This window comes from Anoplolepis gracilipes, chromosome 14 (assembly GCF_047496725.1).
Source record: "Anoplolepis gracilipes chromosome 14, ASM4749672v1, whole genome shotgun sequence".
In the NCBI taxonomy this organism is placed as follows: domain Eukaryota; kingdom Metazoa; phylum Arthropoda; class Insecta; order Hymenoptera; family Formicidae; genus Anoplolepis; species Anoplolepis gracilipes.
In genome coordinates, this window is record NC_132983.1 from 2,524,934 (window position 1) to 2,538,318 (window position 13,385).

The 13,385-nt window shown below is 36.4% G+C and overlaps 2 protein-coding genes across 8 annotated transcripts in view; one reads left to right on the plus strand and one right to left on the minus strand.

Annotated features, from left to right (window-relative positions):
* Positions 1 to 13,385, minus strand: part of LOC140673570 (uncharacterized) — a 119,561-nt gene that overhangs the window by 59,719 nt on the left and 46,457 nt on the right. The window lies entirely within an intron of this gene.
* The window catches only part of Acj6 (abnormal chemosensory protein 6), a 50,179-nt gene that overhangs the window by 17,564 nt on the left and 19,230 nt on the right, over positions 1 to 13,385 (plus strand). For 2 of the 4 annotated variants that reach the window (XM_072906567.1, XM_072906569.1), the window contains exon 2: positions 10,597 to 10,653. The exons of the other annotated variants lie outside the window; for them this stretch is intronic. In XM_072906567.1, coding sequence (XP_072762668.1) covers positions 10,597 to 10,653 — 57 coding nt within the window. The remainder of the gene's footprint in view (positions 1 to 10,596; positions 10,654 to 13,385) is intronic. 4 annotated transcript variants of the gene reach the window in all.

Here is a 13,385-nt window from a genome sequence, read left to right on the forward strand (position 1 = left end):
AATATCTATTAAAGACTTGTATAAAAAACAAAAAGAAATTATCAAATAAGAATATAAGCAAGATAGTGAAACTTGAAAATATTGAAATCGCGAAAAAGAGAAAAAATTTCTGAAATAAATTAAATAAAAAAAGACAGTGCTGAAGCTTCACAGGATAAAGAATGAAATACAAATACAAGATATACATAGATAATGAAATTGATCAAAAGAAAGGATATAAGAAAGAATTTAACAAAAATTAAGATAAAAAATATGGAATTTTGCAAAGAGAAGCGTAAAAAGCGAGCATAATTTCGCATGGAATAAAATGAATAAAATGAAGGAATAACGAAAATTACAATAAGTAGGAGGGGAAGAAGGATGCGATCCGGTGATGTTTTCCTAAGTGCAAATCAGTGAAAGGATGAACAGACAGGCAGATCCATCCGGAGGGATGGAAGAGTGAAAGACGGTCCCGATAAGCGACTACCTAAGAAGAGCGACCGAGACGGATGGACAGGATCACAAAGTGGGAGAAACGACAGAGACTGGAGGACAGGAGAGGAAAAGAGGGACAGACAGAAGGAGATAGACACTCGAATTTTGTCCTAGGGAGGCACGGTTCGTCTGAGGGGAGTTTAAATGGGTACGGGGGAGTCGATCCGGAAGAGAAGCCTCCATTAGATGATGTCTACCGTCGCCATATATGCGGCACATTATTACGACCGCTTGTTAACCAGGCAGGAACGTCCGTACGCAATTACACTCCAACGTTTTGTTCTTGTAAGTCAATTCACGCTGTAATTCTCCTCTATCATTTTGTATGATCGAACTAAAGTCGATTAAAATTAGTCAAACCAAGTTAGATCACGAAATTATAATATATACATGTATACTTAAAAAAAATTGAAAATATTTCACATATAATATGCATTATGACTAAAATATTGCATATATAATATGCACGTGTTTAAAATACTTGAAGAAAAAAATCAACACAATGTTACAACATCCCTCCTCTTTTTTGAATGAGAAAAATATTGATTTTATATTCTGTTTGTCACAGAATGTACTCCGAGAATAGTTGCAACTCTAAGTGTCGAGCTTATGTAAGATTGTGCATAAAAAGCTAACGGACTCAACCTAAGACCACAACGTGCATAGATTCCCTGTTTACACGTTTGCTTCCTTTTACCCTTCATCTCTGTTCAGCGATTCGTTCATAATTCCTACGTTGTCGAAAGTGTTATTCGTTTCGTCTGGGAAAGCAACATCCGCGTTTGACAAACGACGCATGTGATGGATGAGGAATGATTACGCAAGAATATCACTTTATTATATTTAGTAACACAATCGAAGCGAATTTCCCCCAGAATTTTCCGTGCGAAATGTCGCGTCGTGGGCGAAGTTGTTTCTGCGACGAATAAATAAAAATTCAGTAATCTCGTTATAATTCTTTGCGTTATCGAGATTTATTTCACGAAAAAAGAATTGGCGACATTAAATTTCAATCCAATGCAAACATTAATATCTCATTAAAATTTCAAGCCAAATATTTCGAGCTCCGTGTAAATTCCATCTCTTCGATTTACGTATTAATCGACGTTATAATTTTAAAAAAGTCCAGAGATATAAAATATCAAAACGCAAATATATATATGTGTATATATACGTAATCCATTAATACATCCAACTTTTTTGTAACTAAACAAAAGGCGGAAATGAAAAGTATCAACGCGATCTCTGTAATGGCGAAAATTTGCACGAAACCGGGCGAGAATATAATGCTGCAAATTAGCGAATTCTGCAACAACATGCGACGGCACATCAATTTTTCATCACACGCGGCGCTTAACAGCGCTGCGCAATAATTTCGTTTTCGTGAAAATGTCCGATCATAATCACGTTATCGATGATTTTCGATTGCCTTTGTTACTCGAGTAATAATTATTTCTTCGCGTCGCGAATAAAAACGAGATCTACGCTATGGGACTCCGCTGACACGTGTAAGAAAAATTATTGCCTAGAAGAAAAAAAGAAAGAAAAAGACAAAAAAGCTGCTTAATGTTACATATTTTTTGTACTTTATTGAAAGAAAATAATATCTAATTATACGTAATCAGCATAAAGCCATTAGAAAATAACAAGGGGATGAATATGCGTAATTTTCCGTATTGATCGTATCAATAAAATGTCACAGCAGTGTGTAACGTACGTGTACGAAAACGAAGGCAAAGCAAACGTATGATTTATAGTCGTGTAATCGTCGCGAGTCGACGATGCGGACGAGAGAAAAAAAATTAACGACTGCGTCCGCACCTGCGCTTGTGCACGTGGCAAGTACGTAGATACACATGTGCAAGGACGACGTAATGCTTTTATATACCGGACACAATGATATCGTACGCGGGAGAAACTGAAGTTGGAGCATTTAATCGAGAAAATTAAAGCCCTTCGATAGGGAAGACAAACCCGCGGTATCTTGCTGTTTACTGTTTATCTCATTTGCATCTCTGCCTCGACTGACGCTTTATAAATAATAAACGACAATCGCGTAGAATATAAATTTTGCAAAGGGCTTAAAAGGGCGTTACAGTTTTCGGCGCTTTAACAATTACAGTAGTATCCACCTACAAACACATACGCACACATACGCACGCACAAATGTTTCGGGAGCGAAGGGAGAATTGGTTTGTAAATTTTTTTTCCATTATAATATTTTTCATCTCAATGTATCATTACACCCGCTCGAAAGTTTATAGTGTACGCACGTAAAATTCGTCGACGAAAATTACCGTCGATTTTCGAAACGCGGCCGGACATAATTAGTTGATGAGAAACTAATGAGTTTGTTTCTGCACGGAGAATTCCAAGTCCATTATAATTTCTAACTAATTGACTTTGATGTTTTAAGGCGTCTAATGAATTGCTAAATTGATGACCGTTCACGCACAGGTAATTACACGAATGCGCGTGCGCACGCAATCTATTTTAATATACCTCGTACTAATAATACTCGTACTTATATTCGTATATTATTCGTCTGCTGTATCACTTGTTTTCTCTCATGACCCATTTCTTTCGTCGTTACGATTGTATATTATCATTGATATCAATTTCGCTATTTACTTAATAAAAGTAATCGATATATTCTCTTGAATGAAATTAACGTATTATCAGTGAAAAATCTCACTCTAAAGAATCAGTTAGTTGTAATGTTTAATTGTTCCATAAAATTTTACTGCCACAATCGGTAAATCAAAAGGCAAAAGAGCAAAATGCCAGTGTTTCACTGATTTTTATTTCACACCTTGTCACTGTCTCAATCAGTGACATTTTCACGTACATTTTCAGTTTAACAGAATACATATATCTATCGAATATATCAAAGATAAAAACTTTCAATATTTATCTTTTCATTTTACGTAATTAGTCAAGACTTAGAAATTATAAAAATTATTCAACGTAATAAGAATGATGATAATGATCATGTCAGCCCTTCCAAGAAACGACGAGCCTAGCTCTATCATCCTTTTCAATATGGTTACCCACCGATTCGGCCGTCTTACTGCGGAATGTGGGAAAGGGGTTGCAGCGGCGGGGTCGGCAACAACCCTAAGCGTTCCTTCGGCTTTACACATCGCCGTGTCTTACACTAGATCGTTGTACGGTCGGAGAAGGATAGGGGAAACGGGCAAGAGAACTGAGCATGGCGGCTGAGTATAGTGTGGATGGTTTGGATCGATGAGAGAAAGCCGCCGGTCTGATTGGCGGGGCCGCGGGGGCGGAACAGGACGTAGCCAATGAACGTGGCTATCCCCGACATATAGTGGTTACGAAATCACTGATTTTTACGCTCGGCGCCCGTCCACTTCGACTTCGTTGTAAATACCATAAATCGGATAGCCACAATTTAGATATCGCGCCGAGATAAGTCGGCCCGATATTTACGCGATCGACGCACCTCGCGATGTAAATCGTCACGAAAGGAAACGAATGCGCCAAGAGATAAGAAGGTGTTCTTTCTTTCTCTCTCTCTCTCTCACTCTCTGTTTTTTTTTAATTATTTATATCTTAAAACATACATATAATCTTTCTTTGTAAATCATAAGCTTCCAGATTATCTCGCTTCTCTTCTCCCTAACAAGTGCGTGAAAGATCGCTTTTGGTTTAACGATAGCAACATGTACAGGAAAAAAACTATAGACATATTACTAAATTATTCCGCTACTCTTTCCGTGCGTCACGTGATGAGTGCCGATTATCAGATAGCGACAAAACGTGACCAACGCGTATTGATTCAGCTGATAATTCTGGCATATATCTTGCATTATCTACTGTCGAATTAGCATAGTATCATTAAATCACGGAAGAGGAAAAGATCAAATCCTACGCGATATTATATCGTTCGTCAAATATCGGTATTAATGTTTCTATCATCTTGCAAAGCTGCAATAACTTTGTTCTTTACAGAAAAAACGTAAAAAGTGTAAAAGTGCATAAGATTCGATTATTGTTAAGAAAATAGAAAATTGAAAGAATCTTTTAAAGAAAAATCTTTATATATATATATATATGTATATATTTGTACTTTTGCAGCTGCAAGAAAAGTAACGTGTCAAAAATTTTAAATATTTTCGGCCGTATACACACTTTGTATGAATACTAAAAACTACCATGATTTATAGCGTTTCATTGTTTATGCAGTAACGTTAGGTAATGAAATTTTTACGCGATGAAAAGCGTCGCATTTGTTTATAGACAGAGTCTAGACAAAAAAAGCTCGATGAGAGTTCAGAGTCTCGCCGTCGAGTAGAGCTATCTTCGGTGTCATAGGTGCGCAATAATTGATTATTATTCACTGATTTAACAGTCTCCTTGACAGGCATGTTGAACTCCGTCTGACCTCAGCGCTACGACTTCGGCCATTGATCTCGCGAAAGCAAGAGTTGTCACTTGCGTCGACCCGAATTTTAACATCGCACGTCATCGCCCTCTTCTCGCACTTTTAAATGCCACGGAGCTACACGTGTCGCGATAAGAGATACTGTTTCTATCGAGATGCGCAATCCAATTCAACGTCAATCTATTAATGGTCATCACAAATCCAATTCTAATCAAATATGCATTATGTTGTAATTGCATTATTAAATATGGAATGTAAAACGATTTGTACAAATAGCAATTAATTGAAAAATTTCATAAGATCATTATCCATATTATTTAATTCAAAAAAAAATTACGCAGTAATTTTGTCGTAATAAAATTTTACACTAATACGTTTTACAAATTACATGTCCAAATTAAACTGAAAAATATCTTACCGAGCAAAACATACTCAAACAATACAGTGTATCAGTAGATAATCGAAATTCAGATTGTTGGTTAATATCTGTCAATGCTTTAGATTTAAAATTTAGATAAAGCAAATGTGTACAATATTCATTATTTCTAGCAGTAGATAACTGCTGAATAACTCTCTTAAATGGCTTAACATCTGTTATAAACTAGAAGCTACATTAGAGACTAACATTAAAGAGCGACTCAAGGAAAGCGATGTTACGTGATGCGTAAAGCAAAACGTTTATCTTATTCACACTTAAAATCGCATGTGAATTTCAGAGAGACGATTTCAAGATATTACAGTTTTATTAATATTCGTCGGGAAGCAAAATCAAGCGAAATAATATTAGAAACGAGACGAGAAAGCGCGACGTCGCTGATCGCGCACGAGAAGAGCAATGTCCGAATTTTCATCAGAATCGCGTTTTAATTTATTCCGCGTTTCATTAGCGCGACTGTAGCGAAATGTCGTTCCTGAAGTCGCTTAATTCGGGTTTCGCATTGAGAGTAAAAAAATCGCCACGGAAAGAGTTAACGGGAAATACGGTGGGGTAGCTGCGAGCCGGAGAGAGGGAGAGAGAAAAAGAAAAAGAAAAAGACAGAGAGAGAGAGAGAGAGAGAGAGAGAGAGAGAGAGAGAGAGAGAGAGAGGGAATATTAAATTAGGAAATTTCATAAATTCCCTTTAGCGATCTCTTAGACGATTCGCGCTTCAAGACCCGTGTTTTTCGCCTGAAATCATAATGAGCCACGTCAAGCTGAATCTACATAGCTATCTATCTGTTCCATATTTTGCGCGACGACGGCGCCGGCGCCAGTTTCTTTTCTTTGACTCCAACATATTTTACATCTCCTTGCTCGAACTGTACTATTAATTCTAGGAAAACAATGTTGAGTGATGAAGAAGTTGAGAGAAATTAATACATCGGAAAAAATTCCAAATAAAAATTTGAATAAATTATATTGTTATTGATTTTATCGAATATAGATGTAATTCAGATTTTAGAACAGAAGAAAATAAGAGGAATAATGCAAAAGCGATGGTTAGAGTTAATTGATACACCTAGGTCATTTCAAAATGTCAAACAAATGTCTTTTTTAAATAAGAGAAAAAAATTTATTTATAGGAAATGCAACATGTTTTTTTAACCATGACTTTTTTCTATTTAAAAAAATGCTTTTTCGCTTTTATTTTATTTTACGGAAGGGAAAAAAAAGAAACTTGCTTTACCCAAGTTATCGATAATGATGAATCGCGCGAGAAAACATTCTCCGAGAATATTGCTAGAAAGTACGTAAGATTCTTCGTGGAAGTTTCGCCGGTAATTATCTAAAGTTACCAACGGCTACGAGTCAAAGTGTGAAGTCGTGTTCGAAGTCTTTCTGCACTTCAACGCTCCTTCGCGCCGGTTAATAACAAATGAGCCGGGCTGTGAGCCCCTCACTTTTGTTATAATCGGAGACACTTGCCCTCGCACAGTTACCGTCTACCATTATGCATTATTCAGTGAATTCATTTGTAGCGTTCTAAACAGCCAACTTATATCTCTCGCTTCCTTAACGTTTTTGTTGCTTTCGCATTTAACACTCTCTACAAAGAACTCTGCCAAAATTATTATATCGAAACTTTGCGTTTTTTTTTTTTTTTTTTTTTTTTTTCATTTTTTCTTCAGATTTTCTGTTTAGAAAAGAGGGCAATCTGTTTAATTTTGATACATACTTTGTCACAGTTCTGCAATTAGTAACTATTTTTGAAACAACACTAGTTTGACAAGTACTTTTAAAATTCCTAACTAAATTACACAAGTGTCTGAAAGAGAAATATTATTTGCTGTTTGTAGAGATTAGTATTATTTTCTATAATTATTCTGTGTGAAAACAATGTCAAACTAATAATTTTTCAAATTTATTACAAAAGAAATATAGTTGATTAAAGATTATTTTTTCTCACTAAAAGGATCGTTCGGCATCTGTACTACGAGAGACAATGTTCAATCAAAACTCCCAATTTACATAAATATTTTTGAAAGAGAAATATTATTTGTTGTTTCTATAAAGATTATATATATTTTCTATAATCACCGAGACCATTGTGTGTAAAAAATTCAAATTAACAATTTTAAAACATTTTTCTTATTTTACAAGTTTGTCATAAAAGAGAAATATTTAATTTTAAAGATTTTTTTCTCGCCAAAAGGATCGTTTGGCATCTGTGCCGTCGCTACGAGAGACAATGTTCAATCAAATTTTTTATTTTTTTTTTTACCGTCTATCTCGGCGTCACGCGAAAAGGGTTAAATTTCCGATACATTCGCCACGCTATACCATCCAATCCAAAGCATCAGCATGATCCACCGGCGCACACATGGCAGAGCAGTTGATTTACAATCGGCCGCGGGAATTCGCTTGATAATCAAACGGGAGTTTCGGATTGGATTTGTACGGCGCGTTGCACTGTCTCTCTATATGCCTATATATTCGGGACGCGCGCTCTCGCTGCGCACGCAATGCGCGCGCGCACACAGCACATCGTCGGTCATGTGAAGGAAAATCAATTAGCCGGGCAAACTGATTCGACTGCGTCTGTTTACTCGTGCGAGTCCGCAATGTGTTTCGCCTCGTAACACAAGCGCTTCCGTTGCGCGCACACACACACACACATATATATATATATATATGTACGCACACACATCACCATACATATTCAAAGGATGCATACACGCATGAAGCTACGCTACATGCGTGATGTAGCTCTATATATATATATATATATATATATGTACAGGAGGCAATGTTGAACTTTTGTGTCCGTAGCTTCGATGCACCGAGAAACACACACCCGCACGATGCGTACACATGTGTATCTCGACACACATCCAGCCGCACATACGCGCGTGTATATGCATCTGCGCGGATACATATTTTACCCTGTATATACATGCGAGCGTGCGTAGAATTTAAGAGATGGTGGACGTTATACAGCTCGCGATGCCTAATACGCTGTAACATGTTGTTGCATAAGCGTATTATCCTTATTCGGAGAATTTCGCCTTTTAACCAGTGTGCATATAATACGATTTATTAATATATCTATAACCAATATTTTTAGATTAATCCCTTTATACACGATTGAGAAGATTCAACAAGAAAGTGATGGAGATATATTTTTTTGAACGCCAGGGTACGTTTGACCACTTCAAATACGCTGAATTATAATATAGTAAATCATTCTCAATCCCTTTTGCGTTTTTCAAGAGTACAGAAACCTCACTATAAATACATAAAACGATTAACTCCTTTTTATTGCAATGTATTTAAATTTTTTTTTTATATTAACTATGACATTTATATTCTTCTTTTCTAGTCTCTTATATAATTGATAATACTGTTTATATATTTTTGAAGTTTGATTAAAAGTTTAGTGATACATAAAAACTATAGTGATATATAACATCTCCAGCTATATACTTTATATTTTACCCAATTTTCTACATTTCTATTCATGATTATCGAAAAATAATTAAGTTAAATTACATTACGTTGATAATGATAATGATAATCATAGATTAGAAAGATATCGTCCGAATATTCTTATCAGATCTTAAAGATATCTCTTCCAAAATGTCAGGTGAACACAACATCGAATCGTAGGATATCTTGTCCAAAGTGTCCAAAAGGACGACTGGATCGGGCGACAGGATAATATTCTTAATGAGCATTTAACGATCGTGCAAAAATGCGATATTGATATTCACCTATCTTTCACGTATCTTTTCACACTTTTCGCAATGGTTGAAATTTCAAGTGCAAATTTTGACAACTCGAGTCAAGACACTCTGTCAAATAATCTCATTTAAAATAACCCGAAAATTAAAGGTTTCATGTATTAAATTTTCCCCGACGCTTGTTTGTCTCAATGAATATTTGACAAAGCGGCACCGATATCTGCCGAGACGAAAGATGACAAATGAACTGAAAAATCATGTCAAATGCGCGTTAAGCGGCCTGTATATCTGCAATCGAAGCTCGATGATATATCGTGCGTATATGTCGAACCTAAGTATCGTCTCACATACATATATACGTCGAGAGACATGTGACACGTTAATAAAGTATGTCGCTTCGGAAGAGTGATGTATTCATATTAGTCTCGGTGCCCAATAATGACATAATCATTGTCATCAAGGAACGCGCGAGCGCGAGCAGAATTGACCGACGCTTTAATAAGGACGATATTGAATTACCTAGTTCTGCGCGCGAATCCTAAAATGACTCATTTAATTTGCGACGGCGTCGCGACGCCGGTATGCCCCGATTCTGTCAATCTCTCTCTCTTTCGGCTCCGCTTTAAATATAATATAAATGTATAGTATATACATGCATATATATATATATACATATATATATATATATATATATATATATATGTCTATGTATTATACATCGTATATAAGTATATATGTACGTATAGAGAGAATCGTATGCAATTGTCGCGTGCGTGTCCTGCGCGGTGATCGGCACAAAAATAAACTATGCAGATCAGATAAATATTAAGTGCCGTTGACAGGTAAATGGCGTATGTTCGATTTCCATTGGGTTGAAAATATTTCTCGACTTCGTTCATTAGCCGTGGTATTGAGATCTGTAATACCATGGAACTGGGACCACCGCGTGACGTCTCTTGTGGAACACAGATCTGCTAAAAGAATATACATATTTTCCATGATCCGATGTTAATTTGATTTTTCGCGCATATTATATCGCGTATAATACGATATTTCTCGCAAGTGATAGCAATATATTATATCGAATGATGCTTATAATTTGTTGCAAAGTAAGACACACAGAAAGGATTAAGACAGAACAAGACTGAAAATACATATGTGTAATATTGAAAACAAATAAAAAAAGATATAAGTAAGAATTAATTTTTTTATGTAATATATTTTTGAAAAATATATTACATTGATATTAAATATACCATGCGCTTTCCCAAGATGAGTGTAAAGTGATCGTAAAACGATTCCTTACATGGTTAAATTTTAACAAATAACATTTAAACACATTCGGAAAATTAACTTGAAAGTTATTTGCCCTGCTTTTCGTTTTTCAGTTTAGTTTGACTTTTCGTTTCGTGTGTGCTGCCATTTCTATGTGAAAAGAGAGAAATGTATTTAACATTGTCTACAAAAAATGGATTTTTAATGTATTCTATACACATTTGTAAAAAAAAATCTAGATTCCGATGAGAAATGGCATTTTTTTCATTTTGCAGAGTCGTATATTGGAAGATGCATCCATTATGTGCAATTCTTGGTCACCGAGGCATAATGTGAGTACAGAATTATACTTTTTTTTTTTTTATTTTTTTCAAATTTTCTCTTGTGCACGTAATTAGAAATTGATTCGACGACTTTGTCCCACGTGTTGATAAAAGAGTGATATCGTTAATAATAATACGCAATAAAAGGCAATGTATATTAGTTGTTTTATTAATTATAAACTTATTTAGATAATATAAAGAACTTGAACGAATTAATTCTATCTTTGCGAAACGAGAGACACATCGCTATATATCGTTTTAAGAACAACTCGATTATTCGTGATGTTAGACGAAATAATGTAATTACACATCACAATGTAATTATCCCATCTGTCCAATTAGACGCGTAATTGTATGACAATTTTGTTGCGTTGCTTTTATAATATAGCAATATTTTGAATTTAATAAATGGAAAAATTTTCAAGATTTATTATATTTATAAACATTTGTTTTAATTCATTATATTATCATTAATCTCGCCATTTGAATACACTCTATATATTTCTAAAAAAAAAAAAAAAAACAATATTACTAAAATGAAATAATATTATTTTATACTTAACAAAATACACACATTTCAAATACTATCGTGACGCGTATAGAGTTTTCACCATAATCGAATATATTAGTAGGTATAACACAACGAGATATAACGGGTGTAAAAAGAATTCACTCCTGAAACGGAATAACGATACTTTTTATAGGATTCGAAGAAAATTTTTCATTAGTGAAAAATTGATTAGATTTCTTCTCCCGGGAGGAAAAAGAAAGAGATAATGAGAGCAAAAAGACCGACAGGAAGAAAACGAAAAAGAGAAAGCGCGAGAGGGAGAGAGATTATGAGACTGTTGCTGTATACGAAATGCCCCATAATATTTATGCTTTACGAAGCTACGTAGTTACGGTGGTCGGGCTCGCATAAACTCGCTAACTCGTGGTTACGATTATGGCCAGTAGTAAATTGATTATTTAGATATACGAGATGAGAGGCGATGCAGGATAGTCGAGTGCCGTAAAAAGAGCTATGTGTCGCTTATGCCCAACCGCGAATGCAACAGATGCAACCCCCGCAGCTGCGACGGAGTCTGAAACGCGTGCTTTTTGTGTTCGTCCGCTCGCATTTTCCACCCGCGACGGACATTTCTGTACGAGATTATTAATCCTATAATCAATTCTGTGCCTTCGTATGGTACATCCGTGTGATGACGTACATATGTCTATATACATTTATAACGATTTACAAGGAGCATTAATCGTCAATAAATCGATAAAGACAAAAAAGGAGAGTAACGTGTATATAAGGCGTTACATGCATTAATAATATAATAAACAATATCAAAGCAATGCGCGCATAATTTACACTTTATTTAGAACCGCAATAACAAGCAAACAGAAGAAATGGAAATTGATAAAGTAGATTTGACAAGCGAAGTAAATTCGACGAGATAATGCAACGCGAATCGATGTCTCGCGGTGCGCTTCGGCGCGCGCAAAAAGACACTAATATAATAATATTAGCGACAATAGGTTAATATTAACGCCGTAAAGAGAGCGCGACGTTATAACAGCGCTATTATAAATCGATGATACCCGCGGTAGCGGCGGTGGCGGCGGCGACGGCGTCGGCGTCGGCGACGGCGACGGCGACGGCGACGGGGTCGGTGTCGCGTCTGCGCTACCCAACGAAACTGAATTTGATGATCCTTACAGAGGCAAAACCCGGCGCGCGCGAATATAATGTTCTTTACTCTAGACTCTAGACAGTAGGTACTCCGCCATGCAAGTGATAATTTGAACAGTCTCCCCGTTTTCGTGTCAGACGTCAGATTTTCTGGTGGATATTACTTATTTATGCGCGTCAGACTCTACTCCGTGATGTAGGTTATCGGACGGAAATAACGTAATTGTCCCAATTTGCGATATCCAATAACCGACGGGTCCGAGCGCGCCGAGTGCGACTCTGCATTCGAATCCGGAGAGTGTAACCACGCGCGAGGGAGAAAAAGAGAGGGGGGAAGAGAGAGAGAGAGAGAGAGAAGAGCTAGCCGGTCGTTAATTAATCTCATATACGGACGGATACGTAATTGAACCGCACGCCGCGCCGCGCGTGACGGGATTTATTTTTTCATTCGCTATTGATGCGCTTCTCTCTTAGTATTGATGTCGATGCTATTCGTATCTTATCGAACGCGACGGACCCTGGCTTGGGGCCGACGTTTATCGATCGAATCCCGCGGATAAGCTCTCTTGGTGCCGACTAACCGCTTGGCTCAGACACGGCTGGGCTTTAATTGCTAATTGATTTTGTGCACACACGCTCGGCGGTTTATGTACGATATTGATGATATGTCCGGGCGACATCTAATTTTGCATTCGTCTGCACTTCCAAGCAAATGAATTAAAAGAATTGGTTTTCTGGGAACGCGATTTCTCGGAGAACAAAATTCTCACCTTCTCTCGATAGACAAACAATTCTGCACATCTGATACGGTTGAATTATTCAAGATAAATTACGCTGCGCGTAATCGGCTTAGTTTGCTTACGCGCCGCGATAAAGATATACCCGAATTATGTTTGATTTAGAAATTATATATACCTACGCGATAAATTTATATCTTCTTTGATATAATTAATATAATATAAAGATTAATGGAAGAATAAAGTTTTTCTTTGGCGAGACAGTATTAATATCTATTTGCGCCAAAACAAGATTAATATTCCAACAGATATCGTTTGCTCGA